The 25,189-nt window shown below is 22.1% G+C and overlaps 7 protein-coding genes and 1 pseudogene across 7 annotated transcripts, besides 1 other annotated feature; 4 read left to right on the top strand and 4 right to left on the bottom strand.

Annotated features, from left to right (window-relative positions):
• Positions 1-819: 819 nt before the first annotated feature.
• PBANKA_1040151 lies at positions 820-2,563 on the top strand (annotated as a pseudogene).
• Positions 820-2,563: a sequence feature (fam-a protein, pseudogene).
• A 2,176-nt stretch (positions 2,564-4,739) lies between these two features.
• On the top strand, positions 4,740-6,065 carry PBANKA_1040100 (choline kinase; the record flags this gene model as incomplete). Its single annotated transcript, XM_034565511.1, has 1 exon — positions 4,740-6,065. One exon carries the CDS (start codon positions 4,740-4,742, stop codon positions 6,063-6,065), a length of 1,326 nt encoding a protein of 441 aa, XP_034422200.1.
• A 1,090-nt stretch (positions 6,066-7,155) lies between these two features.
• Positions 7,156-9,785, bottom strand: PBANKA_1040000 (conserved protein, unknown function; the record flags this gene model as incomplete). The annotated part of the gene is made up of 10 exons (XM_034565510.1): positions 7,156-7,215; positions 7,364-7,441; positions 7,549-7,594; positions 7,790-7,940; positions 8,036-8,114; positions 8,208-8,357; positions 8,551-8,690; positions 8,841-9,165; positions 9,318-9,415; positions 9,596-9,785. 10 exons carry the CDS (start codon positions 9,783-9,785, stop codon positions 7,156-7,158), a joined length of 1,317 nt encoding a protein of 438 aa, XP_034422199.1.
• A 564-nt stretch (positions 9,786-10,349) lies between these two features.
• On the bottom strand, positions 10,350-13,808 carry PBANKA_1039900 (conserved Plasmodium protein, unknown function; the record flags this gene model as incomplete). The annotated part of the gene is made up of 15 exons (XM_034565509.1): positions 10,350-10,409; positions 10,520-10,626; positions 10,715-10,768; positions 10,870-10,936; positions 11,049-11,126; positions 11,244-11,312; positions 11,456-11,570; positions 11,656-11,704; positions 11,870-11,951; positions 12,080-12,206; positions 12,313-12,383; positions 12,498-12,578; positions 12,751-12,903; positions 13,057-13,325; positions 13,685-13,808. 15 exons carry the CDS (start codon positions 13,806-13,808, stop codon positions 10,350-10,352), a joined length of 1,506 nt encoding a protein of 501 aa, XP_034422198.1.
• Positions 13,809-14,943: 1,135 nt separating this feature from the next.
• PBANKA_1039800 (pseudouridine synthase, putative) lies at positions 14,944-17,358 on the top strand (the record flags this gene model as incomplete). Its single annotated transcript, XM_034565506.1, has 1 exon — positions 14,944-17,358. The coding sequence occupies one exon, from the start codon at positions 14,944-14,946 to the stop codon at positions 17,356-17,358; it is 2,415 nt and encodes an 804-aa protein (XP_034422197.1).
• A 1,278-nt stretch (positions 17,359-18,636) lies between these two features.
• On the top strand, positions 18,637-19,200 carry PBANKA_1039700 (cytochrome c oxidase subunit ApiCOX19, putative; the record flags this gene model as incomplete). The annotated part of the gene is made up of 1 exon (XM_034565505.1): positions 18,637-19,200. One exon carries the CDS (start codon positions 18,637-18,639, stop codon positions 19,198-19,200), a length of 564 nt encoding a protein of 187 aa, XP_034422196.1.
• A 756-nt stretch (positions 19,201-19,956) lies between these two features.
• On the bottom strand, positions 19,957-21,825 carry PBANKA_1039600 (26S proteasome regulatory subunit RPN6, putative; the record flags this gene model as incomplete). The annotated part of the gene is made up of 1 exon (XM_034565504.1): positions 19,957-21,825. One exon carries the CDS (start codon positions 21,823-21,825, stop codon positions 19,957-19,959), a length of 1,869 nt encoding a protein of 622 aa, XP_034422195.1.
• A 1,510-nt stretch (positions 21,826-23,335) lies between these two features.
• On the bottom strand, positions 23,336-24,931 carry PBANKA_1039500 (zinc finger protein, putative; the record flags this gene model as incomplete). Its single annotated transcript, XM_034565503.1, has 1 exon — positions 23,336-24,931. The coding sequence occupies one exon, from the start codon at positions 24,929-24,931 to the stop codon at positions 23,336-23,338; it is 1,596 nt and encodes a 531-aa protein (XP_034422194.1).
• Positions 24,932-25,189: the final 258 nt, after the last annotated feature.

Below are 25,189 nucleotides of genomic sequence, written 5' to 3'. Positions count from 1 at the left end.
TGTATGCATATATATATTTCTTGATTTTACAACATTATGTTTCATTATTTTATTTTTATAATTATTTATTTGTATTTTTTTTTTTATTTTATATATACTGTTTTACTATTAAAAGGCAATTTATAATTTGTATTAATTATAAAAAAAGCATTGGCGTCAATATACTACCAATAAATAATTTTTATAAAATTAACAATTTAGCTATAAAATGTTATTTAGTAAAATGTGTGTTAAATGTGACAAAAAAATCAAAGAATGTGTGTTCTCATAATATAAATTTTATCATATTATTATTGTAATGAGGTAAAAAATATTGTTGTTATAGTACTATTCGTAATATATATAATTAACTGCATTTCTCAGATTAAATTATTTTAATATTTAAAAATATAATAGACATGTTTTATATAAAAAACTATCCATTATCAAAGAAATTTTGTAAAACATGAAAAAAAATAGCAAAACAATTATTTTAATATAATTATTAATGTAAGTATATATAATTATATTAAAACAAATATTTATTTTTATATTATTTTCTTTTATATTTTTATTTTAAATGATTGGTTCTCTATTAGGTAAAAACAACATAGTTTTTTTTCTATTATATATAAATATAACTATATGTGTAATTCCATACATAATGAAATGCTTTATAAATTTTAAATTGAGTTTAATCAATTATAAAAATATAAAATTTGTGTGTTCATAATGCTATATATTAAAAATATCATTTATGTGATATAATTAAAATTATTGATTTTTAGATATTATAATATTAATGAGATTATGAATAATAACATTTGATATTCATTATTTATGAAAGCTTCTGTTTTAGCGCTGTCTTGTGATTGAATTACTTAAATAAAAAATATATTAAACTTATAAATCTGATAAAACATACATTTTGGTGTTTAAATAATGGTTTTTTATACTTTATTGGAGAAAATGATGTGCTTCAATTTTAATTATGCTTGTGCTATTTTTCGAGTTGTTAATTTTTAATTAAAAAAAATACTAATAGATAGTTTAATATTTTATTCGTAAAGTTCAAAAATTAATAAATTTTATATTCAAATTGTTTTATTTCTTTTAAGAATCTTCGTATATGTGAATAATAAAGCCCTTGCAACTGAGCTTGATTCATCCGATGTTTCTTTAGAAAATGTTTTAAAGATGTTCATATGTATGAAAAATAATGATCTTATAACGGAACCACTTCCAGATACTCTAGTCAAATCGATTATAGCCAGAATTACTCTGGACAAAACTGATCCAAATAATGTTACTCCATACAAAGTTGCTTTAAGTAATTTTATTCATGACAAAGAACATCTAGAGTACACTATTACAAATAAAAGATGTTCAAGATAATCTTATTCTAGACAATGCTGCTCCAGCCAATCAATCCTATATCAAATAATGATACGTAAGACAATACGCTTATATAATATATCTACATATAATATAACTATACATACACACGCGCCATTATTGGAATATTAAATACATAGTATACAAAAAGACACTCAAATATCGAATATATTGTCAAAATAATGCCTATAAATGCATTTTTTTTTTTTACAAATTAAAAGTCTAAATAAAATTGAAAATAACCCACTTTTGTCATAGTACGAATGAAAATCATGAAAAAGGGGATTCACCAGGTCCACTGAAATTGAAGAAACTAAAAATCCAACAGAACTTATGAGCGAATATGCAACATATTTACAATACCATATATAAGTAAAAATAGTTACAATTTATATCATAAGAAGGATAACCATCCAAACTTTATATTTTAAGAAACTTGAAGATAAAACGTTGGAAAACTTAAAATTTGTCATTACAATATGGTAGAACCACCAAATAATATTTTTTAAGATATAAAATTAAGTTAGAATAAAAAAATAACTAGTATATACACCTATTTTTTTATTATCATTAGTATAATAAGAATATTATGGGATCCCAGTGGTTCCAAATATTTTGATTGAAACCTTATTTTAGTATATAAAAAATAATTAATAAATTTAATACATTATTATCACCCTTTATACATAATTTGTGACCAATTGTTTCCAATGCTATATGGTACTATTTTGTTATCTTTATATTGCTGATTTTCACAAGACGTAGCTATAATATTTTTAGCATCAGAAAATATAAATGGACACAACAATACTGATCAACAAACATATACAAATAATATCTTAGAAAATGCAAGCTCATTCTAGACTGACAATAAATTTGAAGAGAATATTAGAAACAAGGAGGTAGCTCAAATGTTCATTAACTTGTCCGGATTTTTCATTAAAAAAGGAAGAGACCATATTAATATTACACATGGTGAATTTGTAACCAATATAAAATTTTTAATAACCTATCAATTTTATTTCATCAATATCAAAAATGTATATGCTCTATATAAATGCGCATATTTATAATATTTCTATTTATTCACAATAAAAATCGAATATTTTACATATTTATCCATTCTTTATATTTTTCATAGATTCATGATAATGAATTCTTTCCAAAAAATTTACGTGACAGATCTTAGAACCCAAAATATGTCACATTTTATCAACCAAATAAAAGACGTTTATAAAAAGCAAACATATAGCCCACATAGTAGCTTTACATCTTAATATTGGGATATATATATTAATAAAATCAAATTGTTTTCATACATTATACTTATTTTAAATTATCATTCCAAAATGCTTTTTATTTGATTTATGATAGTTTGTTTTGTGTATAATTTCTTTAGCTTTTTATTATAAGATACAGGGATTCAATTTTATTAACACTACAAATGTGATATAATTTGCGAAATTATTTTATTTATGCGACCCGCTTTTATATTAGTGTTTGCTCCGATTGATGCCTTACAAGATTAGACTTCATTAGAGGCTAAAAATGTGAAATTTGATACATATATATTTCGTTTAATAATTTATCATATATATTAAATAAAATTAAATAAATCAATAAATATTATAAGAAATTAAATGAAATATAACCCCAATTCTATATAAATTTGTTTTAACTTTAATACATGTGTAAAATATTTTATATTATTTTTTCCAAAAAAAAATTATATTATATATTAAAAACAATAATTAATTAAAAATACAAACATTAAAAATTAAAGCTGATATTATATATATGTTAATAATATTTTTAAATTTTGGTCGAATTTAATTTAATCGTTAATATCTTTTATAAATTTTCTTCGTTTAATTATATAGTTTATTAAAATTTTCACTTTAGCTACAATTTTATTATATTTCATTTAAAACTATTTTTTGTTTTAATACAATAATTTGCATTTTACTATATACAAATACTGTTTTTAGCTGAAATTATAGGAATTATATTTTAATTACAGATATGTGTAATATATATTTTTATAGTTTTTAGTTGGTGTTATTATTAACTTTAAAATAATATCCATATATAGTCATTGTATGTAATTACATCTTTATTTTTTATAAAATAAATTTAAATTTAATATATCAGTGAAATCATTATCCATAAATAAAAAAAAAACGTTTAATATAATTGAAATATAAATATAAAATATTTTATTATAATTTGTACTTAAAAATTTGCCAAGGTTTAAATAAAGCCACGGAAAAATATGTGTATATTTATTAAACATACATGCTGTGTGTATTTTGTTTTGGAAATCGCAATTATTATAATTGTTAATATATTTTATGGATATTGAAGACAAATATACATTCATAATATCACTTATGACTTGTTTTATTATATATTGTTTCATTATATATTGTTTCATTGTATATTGTTTTATTTCATCAGTTTTTTCATGTAATTTTGTAAATACAAGTAGTACCCCTTTACAGATCCCGCTAAATTGTATTTCTATACTTCTATTTAAAATAGGATAAAGTTAAGTGGAAAATACAAAAATATTGTTATAGTACGAGAAATTCTCTTTATTATTAATTAATAAATGATAATAATAAATTATCATATAATCAGTAATAAGAGAAAGGAATCGCATAATATATAATATTAAATATATATATTATATTAAGGAATACAAAAAAGTATAAATTTAATATTAAATAATTTTACAAAAGCATTTGTTTATATATCACAGAGAACGGTGATGCTTCCATATTTAATTTTTTAATAAAGTTCCATTATATATTTAATAAAATATTTAGATCTTGTACAATTATAATTCTTCTTAAAAAATTATAGAAAAAATATAATAAATTGGGTGCAATTAATATATTGTAGCATTGGCATGCATCAATATATATAACACCATAAAAATAATTTTTCTTTCCTTAAATCAAAAAATATTATTTGACTAATATATTTTTGTTTTGTTTTGCAAATTTTACCACATTAAAATTTCGACACATAACATATTCGTCATTTAATTGACTTTCGTTATTTCTTTTGTGTTGTGTGCTTCTTTAAGAATAAATTAAGACTGTTTGATACAACAATAATATAAATCATAAGATATATAGGTGCATACCCATATATATATTTGTTTATTTATATGTATATGATTTTATATTGTCCTATCTTTAATCGTGAATGTGAATAATATCCCTATTTTGTATTACTTTTGCTTTCTATATTGCAATTTGTTTGCATTTTTATATTTAAATATTGTAAATTACATGCCTATAATAATACAACACACAAAAAAATACATATCAAAATAAAAAAATCTCAAGTTATAAAAAATGGAAGATAATAATAACAGATCAAATAATATTGAAAATGGAAAAATCGACTTATTAAATTGTAACAATAATAACAATGAAGATATAAAATTATTGAAAATTGAAAAAGGTTTAAGTTATGACGATTTGGAAGCGTTTAATTCTATTCAATTAAATCAAGAAACTGAAATATTAGCTACGCCATTTCGATCCCAAGAAATTAATATGAAAAATGATATTCCGTTATGTGCTCAAGAATTTTCTGACTTAACAGATCCATTATATATTAAAAAAATATGTTTAGAAAAAGTCACAGAATGGAATAAATTTACTGAAAGGGATATATATGTTAAACAAATATTAAGTGGATTAACAAATCAATTATTTGAAGTAGGATTAAAAGAATGTTCGGTTAGTCAAAATCCATCAATAAGAAAACATATTTTATTTAGAATATATGGAAAATATGTTGGTGAATTATATAATACAGACTTAGAGATTGAAGTATATGAAACGATGAGTAAATATAAAATATCTCCAAAACTATTAAACACATTTTCTGGTGGTCGTATAGAAGAATGGTTATATGGAAATCCTTTAAAAAATGAGGATTTACAAAATTCAAAAATATTAATTGCCATAGCTAATATGTTAGGTAAATTTCATACATTAGCTATTAAAAAAACTTTACCAAGCCATTGGGATAAAACACCATGTATTTACAAAAGAATAAAAGAATGGAAAATACAAATTTCTAAATTAAAAAATTTAGATAAATTTAAAGGTGATATAAATAAATATTATCAAGAATCTGATAAATTTATTAAATTTATGAATAAATATACAAAAGAAGATAATATTAGGAATCATATAACTTTTTGTCATAATGATTTACAAGAAAATAATATTATAAATACAAACAATTGTTTACGACTAATTGATTTTGAATATGCTGGATATAATTTCATAGCTACAGATATAGCAATATTTTTTATCGAAACATCTATTGATTATTCTACAGACACTTATCCTTTTTATGAAATAAATAAAAATCACTATATATCACATGAAAATAGAAAATTGTTTATTAATGAATATTTATCAATTTATTTAGGAAAGTCACAAATACCGTATGATCAAAAAATCGTCGACTCGATTTTAGATGCAATTGAAATCCACGCATTAGGTGCTAACTTATTATGGGGGTTCTGGTCGATTATTCGAGGTTATCAAGTAAAATGCTATAATGAATTTGATTTTTTCCTATATGCACAAGATCGATTTAAACTGTATGATGAACAAAAGAAATATTTACTTTCAAAGAATCTTATTCCAGACTATGATTAAATATATAATAAACAACTTATAAAAAACAAATTATAGCATATATACTAAAAATTGAATGTGCTTGTTTCTCCTCCAACTAAAAAACAAATATATTATATATATATTTACTACCTATTAGCTAAGGATTAAATGAGCTTGAATGGAACATTAATTAAACATTTATTTAATGTATTATCAGCAGCATTGGGGCAAAATGACTTAAATATCGTAAAATTTGCACTTTCAAACATTTTGAATTATATCATAATGATTATTGCTAATTTTTTTTAATAAATCATTTAAATATGCTTAAATTTAATTTGATAGATAAAACTACAAACTCACATTATATATATTATTAACCTTTTAAAGATTTGTTATAATTTTATTAACACACAAAAATTAAATATTATAAAATAAGAGAACATTTTCCATGCTACGATGTTTCGCTTTTTAATACTAATATATTTTTTATGTGATAAATAAAATATGTATATGCACCTATATTACTAAAAACACAATTCGGACAAGCATATTATACATAATAAAGTGTATTTGTGTTTATTAAGATTTTTATTTTTAGTTATTCCGCTTTTTATAACTGTGTATTCAAAATATGGAACACATATTGTGAATTTGTGTGTTTGAGTGTAGTATCCTGTTGTTTAACTTTAAACATAAATATATTTTATTCAACAATAATTGCCTTATTACACTTTCCCATTCATATGAGTTCATATTAATATATAAATGTAAACTAATATGTTCAAAGGCTTTTTTAAAAATAAATATATATTTTTGGTATTATTGTTATCTCAATGTCGTTGCAACTATTATTATCATTGTTATAGAAATAGTTAAATGCACATGTAAAATTGATATATTTTTTATTAATACTATCAATAAAAAATTGCCTATTATTAAGTAAAATAATAAATAAATACATAAGTGAATAAATTCTCGAAAAATAAATAAATAAATATATATATATATATTGGAAAATAGTATGAATAATTTAATTTATATGGAAATATTATCCTCGGTGGTTTTCTATATTACCATTTTTAATAATATCCAATTAAATGATATATCGATTTTGCTTTGCACCTTTTCACATTTTTTTCTTTTTTTTTTTCTTTTTTTGTGATAATTTTGTTCTTTTTTCATGTTCCTAATGAAAAAAAATAATATTTGTAACCATCATTCGAATATATATGCATGGGTTTGTGTACTAGATATATCTATATATGTATACTTATAGTGATAATATCACAACATTCAAATTTCCTTCATTTAAAAAAATTAACGAACACCCATACCTTTTCTAGTGATTCGTGAATTTCATCTTCGTATTTTTCTTTCTTTTTTATTTGTTCTCTCCACATGTTTACGTATATCTGAAAATAGTGCAATTGTATGCATTATTGTTTTTCCACACCCTCATTTATATGCAAACATGTATATTAACATATAATAAGTTCTTTGTTTATTTTTATTTTGTTACCATTTTATTTAAATTTTTTCGTCTTTCTTTATTTTCAATTTCAATTCTATAGACAAAAAGTGAAACATCGATTCAAAAATGTGTCACACAATTCATCGTCGATTTTAACTAATTTGTTTTAATATATTTCGTTTATTATATAAAATATTCATAGATCGCATGCGCAATGCATATGTATTAAGAAAGAATTAGTAATACTGTTTACACAAATTAAAATATTATATTTTCCATAAATCATTACATGGAGCATTCCAATGACATAATATAGGTGCGCATATAATTTTCTTCCTTTTCCATTTTATAATTTTCTTCTTTTTCGATTTGAACTTGTTTTATGCGTAGTTCTTTATTTCGTGCCAAATATTCAATTATTTTTCGATTTTGATCATGAGCTAAAAAGACCAACAAACAAAATAAATTGAAGAACAATATAATAGATTAATGGTAATATTGTTTCCATTGTGAATTAATAATATTTTATTCCTACTAAAATTGTTATTTTCAAAATTCATTTTAATAATAGATTTATTCATTTTCAGCATTGTGCACAACGCATCTCCATTATTCTATAATTAAAAAATAGCAGCAATAATCATATCACATAAAAATGATTATATATATTAATATTTCGAACCATGCTCTGTACATATATGTTTTACCATATTCATATTACTATTGGCTATGTTCACAATTTTCATCACTTTGTTATTTTTGATAGCATCAAAAAAATTATTGACATTTTCACAATTTTGTCCTTTATTTGTTAAATCATTTCCTTCCATATTAAGAGAAAATAAATACTTGTTTTTCTGAAAAAATCATAATTTTTAAATTATTTCTTTACATAAAATATCCAATATTTTGTTCGAAGATATGTCATTTTCCAATATTATACAACAAGTACTATATTTATAATGTACAATATGTATATAAATTGCTTTATTTTCATTTATATATTGTTCGATACATTAGTCGTTCCTAATCATATGTTATATGCAGTACCGAAAAAAACGTTATAAAACGATCCAAACCATTGAACGTTATTTTATTATAAGATAAATTCAATATTTTAACATTTTTTTGTAAGCATAAATCTAATACAGCTGAAATGTAATTATCGGAAAGCCATCTTCTTGATAAATCTACGTTTAAATGTTTAGAAATATGTTAACAAAATGAACATTGTGTTGTTTATTAATACATCATTTTTAATATATATATTCTTATATTTATAATATTCATACATATTCATATGTATTATATACATATTTCATATTTTAACATTAACATACCTAAATAATAAATGTCATTAACATTTATGTTAGAGAAAAAATACAATCTCATTGGAGATATATATAAATCATGAAAAGAAAAATAAATATCCTGAAATTTATTATTTTTCATTAAAAATTCAAAATAATTCAAAACCATTAAATAGTTATAATCTATATTTTCTTTATTATATTTTTCTCTTTCAACAAGTTTCTTTTTCTTTTTTTTTATATTATATATCTCTAATTTTTTTTGTCTTTTTTCATCGTATATTTTTTTTTTCTCTTCTAATATTTTTTTTTCTTCTTCAAACTCCTTTTTCCGTTTTTCCTCTAATGTTTTTTGCTGTGCATTTGTGGAGCATAAAAAATAATAATGAAACGCTAATTACAACAGTCAAAACAATTTACACAAATGTACATGGACATACGTGATGCACAAGAATAAATGCTATATGATTAACCACCATAATAAATACTTTTTTTAAAGTTTATCACTTTATATTTTTTAAATTCCCGATTTCTTTCATTGTTCGGATATATATTTATAATATTATGGACAGTTAAGCTTAAAATGTTTTTCTTTTTAGAATTTTCTAAATAAAAAAACCCATACACACACAAAAAAAATAGTCAATAAATTAATTATTCAAATGGCTTTTAAAACAATGACTCTAATTAATAGTATAATCATATTAATTTCGAAAATATTAGTTACAATTTAATATTTTTTTATATAAATACTAAATATTTAAAATAAAATTATATAATAAAACCTAAGTTTTTAGAGGACTCATCTTCTTCACTATCCACAAAACTTAAGTTGTCACTTGATTCATATGCATTTAAAAAAATGTTATATGCTTCTAAAATGTTGTTTTCTCTATATATAGAACTATTTTCTTCATTTTCCTTTTTTATAATATTATCATTAGAAATTTCTACGTCTACACTTTCTTTCTCCATATATTATAACAATAATATACTATTTTATATATTAAGTGTTTTATTATAATTTTCCCTCTTCAGTAATAACGAGTTCATATTTTAATTTTAATCTACATACAATTGATATTTTTTTAATTTATTTAGTATTATTGTATAAATATACCTATTATTTGCCTAATCATTATAAATTAATAAACAGACATGCATACACATAAATAATATTGCCTATATGACTAAATGAAGACAATTTTATACTAAAATTAACAAAATTATTATATTTTTTTTTGATAATTATTATCATAAAGTTTATAATAATATACTGTGTTCACACTTTTTAATTACAAATAAAATAATAATACCAAAAATTAATTATATATACATATATATGTATGTCTCTATTTCCCTTGTAATACATGTTAATAGCTTATTATTTCACTTATGAGAAAGGCTTGTCATATTTTTTCATAAATTATAAGTAAAATAATTATATACACACGTGTATTAATGTGGTATTTAATTATTTCCCCCAATAAATATATGTATATTATACATATTATTTATATGATACATTATTCATCAGGATTACGAAAAATATATAGTTAAAAAATTCTCTAATCTTTTTCTCGAGTAGCTTAGATTATTCTATAAAATTATATATAAAAAAGAAACAATTGTGTAATTAAATGAATAATAACTTTAATCGATATTATAATAATGATTCAAATAGCAATAATGTAAAAAAGTTTAGTTACAATTTTATATATGTCAAAATTTTGAATGTTATCCCCAAATCTTATGATTTTATATCCTTTCTTCGAGAGTTTTATCTCTTCATTTACAAGCAAGGTATTCATTAAATCTTATAAAAAAAATGTGTTTTATGTTTAATATTATAAATTAACCAATATATGATAGAATCCAAAAATATTATATCATTAAAAGCTTACCATTTCTGTCTACATCATTTTTGTAAAAGACGATGGACAGATCTTTCTGCAATTCTAATAATGAATCGAAAAAAGCACATGCATATATATATCACAGAATTTTGTAACATTTTTATTTTGTTTATTTTTCATAAATTTAAATATTATTAAATTACTATAATTATTTAAATAAGATCCTATTAAAATGAACATCGAAAAATCGTTTTCATAGCATAGATTATACTAAAAAAAAATTAATAAAAATATAAATTTATTATCATATTAAAAATGCCCTCATTTTTGATATATTCATATATTTTTATGATTATGTTATTCTTTACTATTGATTTTTTACCATTTTTTCGACTAATTGACTCGAATTTTCATGAGAAAATAGGAAATCTATGCTAAAATCTATTGATGACATTCTTATCTAATGCATAGTAGTAAAAAAATATATTAATAATTAATAATAAAAATGATAAATGGCTTAAAATAATATATTATAAAAAGTATTCACTATATTTTTTTATTTTCATCGCACTGCTACCTTTATTTTTTTCCCACAAACGAAATAATTATAGTCTTTATAGTCGGAAAATAACACATTTTCGATGCCCTATAAAGTGAAAAATGTTAGCATATAAACGTATATATAAGGATTAAACTTGTTGTTCAATATTTCTTTTGTCTTTTTCATTAAGCTCAGTTTCAATAGCCTCTAGAAAAAATATATGTTAATCAATCACGATTTTTTCTTACAAATGTTTTTAAATCAATGGAAAATCGAATTGTATTAAAGAGATACGTTATATAAATGTCCATTTTATTGGATATTTTAAAATTATTTTTTAATGACAAAAATATGTCTAAATCCCTGTAAAAATAATAACACAATCATGCACATATATATGTGTTTTTTAATATGCTGGTTGTATATTTTTTCATAGCATTCATATTACGATTGAATCCATCGCTTTCCTAAATCATGTTTTATAAAGTTATTCGAATCTGGGTATAAAATAGAAAATACAAATATATATATCGGAACGTGAACCATATGATATTAAGGAATAAATATTAATACCCTTTGAATTTACATGAACTCAACAATTTGCCTAGGTCATAATGTTATTATACCATTTGTTTATAATATATTTTTTTATTTGTTTTAACCTTTTAAAATAGCTCCATACATTAACCATAATATACTTTTATTAACAAATGCCACTCCGAGAAAATCACTAGAATGCTTATACTAAAATTGAAGGTGTTCATTTATTTATGTTTTTTAACTATTTACTATTTTCGTATATTTTATTGCTTTATTTGCGCTTATAATCATAATTGATTATTGTAATTTTTAATTAATTTTTTATTACTTACTAAATAAGCTATAATAACCATACAACTGCAAACACAAATCGGATAAATTGATTTTGTTATTTTATTGTTTTCTCCTTTTCCCTTATACACATGATGATCAATTATCGATTTAACATTGCCTCCATTGCTAATAAAATAAAAAAATACACAATTAATTTGTGTGATGTGCATATATATACACTCCATCTATAATAAAATCGATGAAGCACGAAAACCAAAAAGAAAATAGTTACTAAATATTATTAGCCTCGAAAGTGTTAAAGTCTACTAAACATATATAGTATTTATGATCATATTTTAGAACCTGTATAAAAAAGTGTAGGCAAAATTATAAATAATATTAAAAAAAATATATGCAACTGTTAATGCATATATATGGTATTTCAGCGTTTTATTTTCCTTATAAAGCTTTACGTACATCTAATAAATGCTCATTATCGTTAAAAACTAAAATTTCTTCTGGATTTTTAATTTCACATTTTTCTAACCACCATTTCTCCTAATAAACAAAATTACATTATCCATAACGATACAAATGATAAATTATATGAAAAATTCCATACATATATCCTCAAACTCAATTATACCAATAATTAATTTAAACAGTTAATACAATTTAACAATAATTACATACATACACGCATATATTTATGCCTAATTTTTGTTTCTACCAAAATTTTAAGACGCATATTACTCCTTTTAATATTTATAACAGGAACAAAAAACATCAATGCATTATCTTCACTTTTTTTGTCTATTTTACCTTTTAAGTTATACCATATGTATAAAAAAAAACTATATATTATTGAAGAGCAGACAGAGTCCTATAAAATATGTACAATAAATATAGTGTGTTTATCCATATGTATATTTTAATAACAAAAAGAAAGGCAATAAAAGCCATATTTGCAAATTTTATATGAATATATATTCCCACTATGTGAATGCTTTCTTTAATTTTCATGTTTTATATTTACTAAATCTGAGGTGTTATTTCCAAAAATGAAAACAAATTTAACCCTTCCATCTGTATCTGGTTCTTTGGAGTATTTTTTTAAGAAGTATTTACATGAAAATAAATAAACCGACAATACATTGTTCATGTTGCTATTAATTTTACGCATTATACCGTAATATGTTTGAAAATCTATTACATCCAATATGCTATTATATATCACTCCCCTTTTCTTATCATTATCAATTATGTTTTTTATATTTATCAAGTCTTCCTTATTTAGATCGAGGACTGTATAGTGATTGTATAAAAAGGAAAAGGAAAATATTAATAAAGTACAAAAACAAATACACAAAAAAAATTTTGTAGCATAATATTGAGCCCAATTCAATTCATCATATATTTATTATATGAAAATGCAAAACACAAATAAAAATATATGAACCATGTTATAGTAAGAAAAATTCATTCCTATTTCAGTTTTTTATCGGTTATCATAAATATTTAAATATGCATAAATATATAGCATGCCAATGTACAACTATATATGCAAATATATACTCCCATATTCACATATATAGGACTTAGTTGCATATTTATATGTTCAATTATATATATATATATTATATTTCTTTTTGATTCTTTATTACGGTTATTAATATGATAAAACCACGGCGCTTGTGTTTCATCGTATATATTTTCATCGGTCCACAATTCCGGGTCTTTATAGGAAAACATGCCTAACTCTTGATTTATTAAATTACTATTTCGCATGATAATAAATGTAATAGATGGAACTAAAAATTAAATATCTCAGGTGTTATATAATTTGTAAAAATAATCCAAACTATACACCTCGTTTTGTTTTTTATTTATTTATGATTTTTAATGTGTTAAAACTTGTTTTCATATATGGAACATAATAATCGGCATGTATGTGTAAGTATATGTATATATTCCTTATATGCGCTCCTAAAAAGTATAATTTTTCCCTTTAATCTCCCAGGAAATAACAAACTTTATATTTAATTTAATCTATTTAAAAAAAATTAAATCCTATATATATATTAAAAATACTTTAAAACTATTTGTATTCAATTTTAATATTGAATTCGTGGTTAATTGTTATCTATTAGGCACGTTATTGCCATGGTTTGTATGTGCATATTTATTTGCAATTATACAAGATTAGAGATACTTGTAAATACGCATATTTTAAAAAAATATATTCTTAAATATGTATAAATTTAGGATTATTGAAAAGAATAATAATAAACCACATATTAAAAACTAATAATAAGAAAATTTTAAGAAGAATAGTGAAAAAGAATCATCACAAAAATATAAAAAAAATCTATGTAGCATATGAAATGGGAGAGGATCATATATACTTGGGTTGAAAAAAACGATATAAAAAATAAATCATATTATTATTTTTTTTTTTACATATTTGATATGTTTTTTCCATTTGATTTAGTATTTATTTGTGTGTTTTCAATGTCGAAACACAAACGAACAAGTTTATATCCTATTTTATCTCTTTTCCTTTTATTCCATTTTTGTTTATATATTTTTTCCTACCACACTCTAACAATCCATACACAACCATATAAAATATAAATGCTAATTATTTTTTGTTAAGGTATATATTAAATACATCTAAAATGCAAAAAAAATTAAAATATGAAACTCAAATTCGTATAAAGGCATTTATATATTTGTTTCGTAATATACCACAAACGGTATCAAATAAATTTTGAAAATTTAACATTTGCGCAAATATATGCGAAAAAATAATATGCATATATATGCTTTTCCATCGATCATCGCTTTTATTAGTGTTATATATATTCAGTTAATTTTGTCATCTATGTTTTTCTCCCATTAGTTTATCCATAAAAAAAACAGAATGGCTAATATATGCTTTCGGTGCTTTATATCAAACAAAAATGCTAGCGATCACGACCTTTTATATTTTGACAGATACTTTTTGAGCGATTATATTTGTGATAACAAATGTGAAGGTAAAAATGAAAAAGACAGAAATAACGATAATATGGAAAATTATTGCTATGAGAAAAATGCATGCAAAGCAAATTCTTATTATCTAGATAATAATATGGAACAATTTCTTCAATATCTTAATACAGAAAATGAAAATATGCAAAATGAGTTTGAAAATCCATATCAAAAGGCTTATATAAATTTGTATTTGTGTAAGCTGTGTAATGGGTTACACAATATAGATTTAATAATGTTATACAATAAAAAGAGTCATTTTCATAATGATTTAATGAAAAATAAACCTACATTGGGTGTAAAAGAAAGAAAACAAATTATTCAAAATATTAATAATGCTATAAATGTTGCTCATAATCTTTTAAATAATGTTGACATAATATTATTTTTCTTATATTTATATATAGGAAAAGATATTAAAAGTATACAAGATTTCACCTTAGAATCATTTCAAAAAATTTATGAAAAAATAAAAGATCATATTATTATAAAAACAAAAATAAAAGATAATACAGTCAGAAATAATATATGCATATCCTTTACTTATACTTTAATTTATGTTTATTTAACATTCTATAAAAAAGTATTTACACTATTAGACTTGAACGATAATATGATCAAATTTATTACCAGCCTGTATAAAAATTGCACATTAGTTTTTAACATATATTCCTTCGATTATAATAATACAATTAAGGATATCCATCACGAAAAGATTAACAATGACCACAGAAATAATAATGTTAATAATTCCAATAATCACAACATTGACAATAACGCTAAAACAGTCTGCCTCAATGGTAGTAGCGATGATGAAAACGTTGATAACAAATTTAATGCAAAAAAAAAAAAAATAGTAAATGATATCAATCAAAAAATAAATGTTTTTAATATTTTAAATGAAAATTATCCTTTATTAGATTATCATACTGAAGATATAAATAATTTAATACAAAATGATGACATGAAGACAAACTGCTCTGATGTAAATTTAAATTTCAATATAGATATATATGTTTCTATTAATAATTTATGTATTTTTGGATATTATAATAAATATAATAAAAATTGTTCTCAAACAAAATGGTTAATAAATAATTCATCTGTATCTCAAATATCAGTAGAGGAATGTATTTATGAAATTTTTGCAAAAATATTTCCATCTTCCACATTTACATTTATGGCTGCTGGGAGAGAAGATAAAGATGTCAGAATGATGAATATAGGTCGACCTTTTCTTTTTACTTTAAAAGAAACAAAGTTTTCTTTTTTAAATTTTTATTTATTTTTTATTAAACTTAATAACATAGAATCACACAACACTATTAATATATTTCAACGGAAAACTGTTCAAGAATTATTTCATTTGCTAAAGCATTATAACAAAAAAGGAAATAATTCGCTGAATCAAGTTACACATCAAAAAAATATTATAACTCCACCAGTAAACCATATTAATACATGTTATGCATTATTGAGTAGAAAAAATACTGTATATTTATACGACCTTGATATTGGAAACATCTTAGCAGAAAAATCAAAGGATATATTTTTGCAAGATAAAAATATAGCAAATTTACATATAAATACTAATTATAACGATGAAATTGAAGTGTTACTATCTGAGGAAATTATTAAAAAGAATAATACCACAAATATTGACAAAAACGATAACATAAATCACATTGCAAATGATGAAGAAAAGGTTGACCCCAATTATAATGCACAGTTTGATAGTAATGTTTTTTCCCACAAAGCTAATAATACTAAAGATAAAAAAATTATGAATGATAATGCTCACATGTTAAATGATAAATCCTCTTACAATATTAGCAATTTAGTGGATGTAAAATTCAGTAATATTGCTTTTAGTACAAATTATGAATTAATTAAAAAGGTTATGAAATTTGGAAAGGATAGGAAAAAAGCATACAAATGTATCATATATCATTCGTGTGTAATGACTAAAGAAAAAATAACCGAAATTAATAAACAAGTATTAAATTATGAAAACTGTAACGATTGTGTATTAAATATTATCCAAAAAACACCAATAAGAGTACTTCATAGAAGAGGTTTAATTAATAGAAAAAGAAAAATATATGAATTTAAATTAGTTTTTATTCACAAACATTTTTCTTTGTTATATTTATTAGCTGAATCAGGTACTTATATAAAAGAATTTGTTAATAGTGATAGAGGCAGAACATTCCCAAGTGTTAAATATTTCTTTGAAGATAATGCATTCGTTAATATTTTAAATTTGGATGTTTCAAAGTTTGTATACGATTTTAACAATAATTAGTTTTTTTCAGAGTTATATGCATATATAATCCTTTGTACTTATAATTCAAATAATAAATAAAACCCGAATATAGTGTGGATTTATTTCCCCTTATTTGTATTTCGCCATTTTTTTACACACCCTAATAATGTTTTTCATTTTATAATTTTACATTCACACATTATACTTTCACTCCTATTTATATTCCCTTTTTTTATATTTTTTTTCAAAACTTTGCCATTTTAAAACAAAAAGAATAATTCACCCTATATATATGATAGGTAATTCACTCGCGAACCTTTGCGTGGTATATACCCGTAAAAAATAAAAATAAATTATAAATATGTTTTTTACATTTGAAAATATTTTATATTATTCCGATAAGTTCCTAAAATTTTTATTCATAATAAAAGTAATTATTTTCACCTGAAAATTTTACCACGTACTTCGCATAATTTGCAACACAGTAAACAAAAATTATTTTTTTTTTTCATATTTAACACATTTTATTTCCATTACATGACCAATGCTTTATATTTTTTTATAATCATTATGTATACATGAGCAAACATATATTACACTTTTCCTAATAACAATTTTCAATAAACACGAATTTATTTATTACTTTTTTTTTACTCAACTTAATATAAAAATAACGTGCACTTATATAAAAATATCCCAATAAACTTATAGATAATTTAAAAAATAATTATATATAAATAAAAGTAGTCATTTTTCATTTATTAATAATTTCTATTCAATCACTAATTTAGCATGCTTTTTCCATCATATTACGAATGACTTTTATTTATATTTTTCACATTTATATATATTATAAATTAAAATATAATATTATTTTTTCACATTCAAAGCATATTTTAAATAATCAAAAATGTATACACCCAAGAAAAATAATATATTTTTATAAGAAAAATATGGATGAATTTACTAAATGAATATAATGCATTCATTCATTCCCATTTTGTAGTGAAACATTATAAATCGTATACATTTTTTACCATGTTTGAGTAACTCATATGTATATATTTATAAACATATTCATCGTTACTTATTTTGGCCAATTTTAATGATAAAATATTTTTTAAGCATAATATCCAATCTGTTTTAATTTTATTTTAAAACATATGAAATTTACATTAACCCGTGATAAGTTTCACAAAAATACAAATAATTGTTCACTAATATTGAAGAGTAGAAAGGGGAGAAGATTACAAAGCCAATAATTTTCAAAAATAATCACAAGTTCAATTATATTACCATATATGTGCGAACACAAGAATGACATCCGGATTGTTTAATTTATCGGCAAAGAAGTTAGCAGGAAATCACATATATTTAGGAAAATGGCATGATTTTAACCAATGGAAATACAGTGCACCTACGAATTTATTAAATATTATAAGACCTGTTGAAAAAACCAAAGTTATAACCCCAATTTTAGATAAAAATGCAGGTGATATATTAAGTTATTTAAACAATTCATACCATGGAAAAATAATAACAATAGATGATTTAAATAGTGACGGTAAAAAAACAAATAAAATAAGAGGATCTGGTTTTCATGGTCCTGAAAGAACAGATATTTTTAGATTAACTTTGTATAACAGATTAAAACAAAAACAACCTCAAAGGATTGTACCAAGTATTGAACATATACGGGATGCTAACAAATTAGAAGTATCCATTGTTTGGTTCTTATGGTCATTTGTTATATTTTATTCTTCTATGTGTATATATGGAAGTAATTATATTATCAAAAATAAATCAAGTTCATTCCCATGGATGCCTAAAAGAACCGATGGATCTAAGGGAGAAGGACCAATGTTTTGGTTTCTTGAGTAGACAAAAAATTGTAGTAGCATATGCCTACAAATTCCTTTTAAAGCAAATGCCCTTATATGCGCATTCCATTCAATTGTTTATGTTTATACTCCACTTTGTACATATAATGCACAAATATATTTATATATATCTGTTATTTATACACAATTATTTTACTTCATTTTTCCTATTCCCTTTGCCTTATAACACGTTTTTTAGTGTAAGCAAAAAAATTTACCAATTTTATAAATTTGCCAAAATATATATTAAAAATAAAATGATTCTCAATATTAAAATATATTCATAAAAAATAATTAGTAATTATCCTAAAAAATTGTAATAAACTGCTAACATCATTAAGCAAGCATGTTGTCAAAAATGATATTTAATCATATATATATGCGTGTATGCATATACATGTGTGTTTGTATTAATTGACGACGTTTTTAAATACGTTTGTTTTAAAAAAAATTTATGTGAAGCGAAAGAAACTAAGTTGCCACAGAAAAATATATAAATATATAAATCGTAAAAAGTATATATAGAAAAATTAAAGGAAAAATCGTATACGTGCATATATATATGAAGTAAATAAACATGGACATAATACAAAACTGTTTTAGGGAATTTCGCTTGAAAAAATAGAAACACCGAAAAGGAATAAATAACATTTTTTTTTCAAAGGCTCAATATTTAAATAATCATGCCCAATTGTTTATAAAAATTTAGAAGAATGAAAAGTGCACCGAAAAATTTCAACGCCTTTTAGCAATATTCTTATATGGTCAATTGAGCCTTTTGATATAGTATGTCGACAGACTCGGTTAAGTTGTTTATTATTTCTAAAACATTTTGATACATTTTTGTATCTGGCATATCGTCATACAAGATGAGAATACCAGCATTCTGATCTAGTGTTCCATTTAATTTTTTATCTAATATCATTTCTGACAATTTTGAGATAATTTTATTTATATCTAGGTTTAACTTTTGACCTATATAGTTTAAATCAATGCAACTATATGCTTCAATAATTTTTAATATATTTTTTTCTAGCAACAATTCGTATAACTCTTTTAAGTAATTATATATAACTTTATCTATGTTGATAAGGAAAATATTGTATTTTATTACATTTTCAAATATGTCTAATGTTCTATTTTCATAACATTTAGATATATCTAATAATATTTGTATCTCTTTATTTGGTATATAATTTAATTTATTGTTTTCACATAAAATGGTATTTATGTCTTTTCTATTATTTTCTTCCAATATTTTGCAAAGTAGCATATATTTCAAAGGTACAATAAGTTTTAAATTTTCGATGTTTAAATTTAAGCCAAAATTACCATTTATATTTTTATTTTCAGGGAAAATGAAAATGGGATTCTTATTACCATTATTTTCACGCATGTCACCAGCATTGGAAGAAGTAAATTCCAGCAAGTTTCCATAATTATCTATTGTCAAATTTTTTATCAACTCATAGTTTAACTCAATTGGGTTAGTTATACAATACATTTTTTCTTCATCAAGCTCTTGATAACTTGAACTATTTTTACATATAATATCACTATATATTAAATTAACATTATTCGACAATAGATTAATTTCATCGACATTTAACAGACTGTTACTACTGTCATAATATTCATAAAAGGTATAAAATGATAATAGAAATGGACTAATCTGGCTTATACTTTTAGTTCTATTTTGAGAAGATATTGTACTAGTATTAATAATATTATGTATAATAACTGAATAAAAATCGTTATGTTTTTTACTTAAAAAATCGAGAGTGTTATTCTGACTATTATATATATATGTATATAAAGTTTCATAGCATTCGTATAAATAAATATATGCACTTCTATAATCCTTTTCATATATATATAATATTCCAGATAACAAGTCTATTTCACTATTAATATATATAGCCGTATTTATTGTATTAGCTATATTCTTAGCAAATGTTAATGAAGCTTTCATTTTTGTAGAATTTTTAAGTAGCATATATATTTTGGTTTCTACAATATATAACTCAAGCAACAATGCTTTGTCATCCACCTTCTTTACTTCTTTTAATAATCTTTCAATTAAACTTAATGCTGTTTTATATTTTTGTTTTAATATAAATAATATAATTATCTTTACTTCGATACGGCATCGTAGAAAATTCCTTTTTTTCTCGTATGCCCAATTCATATACTTTTTAAATATTATGTATAAAGTGCTAATGTTACGTATCTTTTTAGATATTTTTTCAACTATGTTTCTTATTAATTTCGCTGTTTTGGCTTGTGGTAATACACTAAAATAATTCTCATTACTTGTTGTAAAATTAATTAAGTTTTCAATATCTTTTTTATTAATGTAATAATCACACAATAAATATATTAATTTATCATTTATCTGCATAACCTTTTCATTCGTTACTTTTTTTTCAAATTCCTTTGGGTTACTATTATCATTAATATGCCTGTTCAATATTATTATTTTCTCAATTAAGCTATCACTCATATGCGGCATAATTACCTCATCTTTTATTTTCAAATAATTACCATCGCATAATGAATCAACACTTCTTATTATTTCATCTTCTATTTCTTTATAAGCACTTTCTATCTCTTCAAAAGCTTCCATTTTGTTTATATTTTTCGAAAAAAAAATAATTATTTATTATTATTGAAGTATTTTGAGCGTGTGTATGCCGACGACGTAGAGTCTTAGTTTGCAACTACACTTGAGTACAGAAAATTTGGTAAATATTGGAAATAAATATTTATATATATACACTTTTAGGGCTCGCTTTAAATAATCAACGAAATAAATTGACTTGTCCTTAAGAACATACATATATTAATATACTCATATATTTTCTGAAAGAATATTGCAAAACATTATACTGTTAAAATGATAAAAACTATAACAATTTCTGGTTATATCGGAAAAATTTATTAATATAAAAACATGCATAAATTATATTTATATGTACTACTGCTACTACTTCTATTAGCAGCAATTCAATATAAGATAATTATAATTTTTTTTCTAAATATTAATGCTATGAAAAATATTTATATAATATCATTCAAAAATTGAATGTGTTTTTGTTTTTCATAAGCAGCTAAAACAGGGTTTATTGTATGGTAAAAATAATATTTGTGTCACAGCAAAATACATTCCCTTTATATATATATGATAAATATCATTACATATTTAATAATATTGTAATTTATATATAGTACACTATTTTCATTAGGCTAATTATTGCGCTATAATAAATCACGGCCTTTAAATAATTTATCTTTTATTTGAAATTTGTTAATTTCTTTGTTTTATTTTTATATTAATATATTGATTATTGTTTTTATTTATTCATGCTCATTTAATTATTGCAATTAATTTTGTGTATATATATGACACAACTGTATCCTTTTTATTTAATTTACTTGCGCGTATTTATTTTTCTATTTTTATATTTACTTGTGTTATAGTATTTTTTCTTTTATTTTTTAAGCTTAAAAATTATATTAACATATGAATATTTATTAATATAATATTATATTTATCAACGTTTTTTTTAATAATCAGTTTTACACTATTTTTTTTAAGATATTTATATGCAATATTTTTTATTCTTTTTCTTCGTCGTGATACCGGTTTCCTTAGATACTCAAGCATCCACATGCATATTTCTTTTATAAATGTTGAAAGAGGTTTATATTTATATGTTCATTTAGTTTATTTTATATAGTGAGTTAAAAATCAACAAATATGCATAAGTTTAAACAAGTTAAAGGAAATATCAATACACACAAATATAATTAATAAAAAAAAGTAATGCAATAAAACATTTTAAAAGGGAAACACTTTGGCATTTCGCATTTGTTTCGTTTATATTTGAGAAAATGCCATAAAAAGGGAAACTACATAAAAATGTGATATATTGGTTGGGTATAAATGCATTAGTGAATATGTCACCCAATAAAATCGTGATTTGTATGCATATACATAAGTACATATGTATATATTATACATACACTAGACAATTTTACTTATTAAATATACATCTATTAATATGTATGAATAGTATACAAATATTTAAGAACTTAAAAAATTATAATATTCTTTCATAATTCATATATTTTATTTATGTAATTTTTTTTTTGGCTTGTTTTGGTTTAATACTCCTTTTGGCAAAATTGACCTTATTGCTGTCATTTTTATCAATAGCTTTTTTATATATAGGTTTGTTTACAAATTTAAATTCTTGGTTTAAATATAGTTCTGTGTTTTCTAATTGTTTTTTTTTAACATAAAACTCGTTAAAGTTAGAATATTCTTTTTCTAGATTATCTTCAATTTCTTTGATATGTTCATTTTCTAATTCTTCTTTTGTCTTAATTTTATAAAAAACGTTTTCAATATTTTCTTCTGTAATTGTTTTTATTTCATCGTTTTCAACAACTTCCCACGCGCCTGGTTTCGAGCTTTCATCATTTTGTTCTAATGTGTTTGGTATACCTTCATTTGTAGCTTTTATATTTTTGTCAATATCTATTTCATTATTATTTTCTGTTTCCATTCCATTTTTTCCATTTAAATTTTTCTTTTTTTCATCATTTTTCATACAATTTTCACCATGTTCGCTAACGCTTTCATTTTTTATTCCCTTTATATTTTCTCCGCTTTCATTGTGAAAATCATGCTGAAACATTTGATTTATTTTTATATTACTTGTTTTATTATTAATATCATTTGATAAATTATTATCATGCCACTCTTTTTTTTTTTTTTTTTTTTCAATAATTGGTTTTACCGAGATCGATACCTTTTTCCCATCCTTCTCCTTATCAACCAAATCTTTCCCTAAAATGTTTGATGCATTTTCGTTATTTGATTCGTAATTATTATTTTGTGGATCATTATTATTTAATCCACTAAAATCATTTCCATTACTAGTAATAATAGCAAATGTGTTTTCGAAACATTCTGCGTGATTGACTAGACTCGTCGTATTTCCTCCTGCATTATGGTTGCAATTTTTTATAAAATTGGCCAAATTACTTATCGTTTTCTCTGAATATTCCCATATACTTAATTGTTTATATATGTTATAATAATAATTATTATATGAATTATAATCAAGATATTTAAACCACCCATTTTCAGCAGTAAACTTTTCAGTTGCTTGTATATTTTCATAAACAAAATTTGGTGGTTTTTCATAACTCACTTCATTTGTTAATATATTAAAAAACAACAAACATCCTGTATGTTCATGTACCATTAATGTCCATGTATTTGTGTTATTAGCATTATAATTACTGATATACCCCCCAACTGCATTTAAATTATTATTATTGCTACTTTTATAATTCCTATTGAAACTTCTATTATATATTTTATTATTATTAATAGCTTTACGATTATCATATATTTTACTTAAATTAGACTTTGATGCACCTATATTACTACTCGGATTAATCGAATTCCCCCCATTATTATTTAAATCTGAACGAAATTGTTTTTCAATATTTTCTAATTTTTTTAACTCTTGTTCAATAAATTTTTTTTCTTTTGTTTCCTCTTCTTTTCTTTTATATGATTCATTAAGCAGCCTTCTGAAGTTTTCAATATGTCTTGCACTTTTTTCATGATTTTTTATATTTACTTTATGTCCTGACAGCCAGCAATTACACGTCTCACAATAATGTTTTTTTGAACTTACCCAATATTCTGTCATTTATTATAATATACATTATATGTTAATATCTATATAACTCATTATACTTTAATTCGTTTTTTTCCCATATTTTTTTAAAATAAATATCTAACAATTACAATATTAGGATAAAGTTATTCCAATTTCCATAAAAGCAAACTCTTCGAATTTAGTACCATTTATAATACGAGAAAACATAAATATATGCAGGATTTATATACGCGTATGTACTATCTATGAAATCTTTATACGTCCCTTCTTGATGGTTGTATTAACTAT

The sequence above is a fragment of the Plasmodium berghei genome (genome assembly GCF_900002375.2).
Source record: "Plasmodium berghei ANKA genome assembly, chromosome: 10".
NCBI classification, from domain to species: domain Eukaryota; phylum Apicomplexa; class Aconoidasida; order Haemosporida; family Plasmodiidae; genus Plasmodium; species Plasmodium berghei.
The sequence above is the reverse complement of the archived record's forward strand: the minus strand, read 5'-3'. Positions and strand labels throughout refer to the sequence as shown.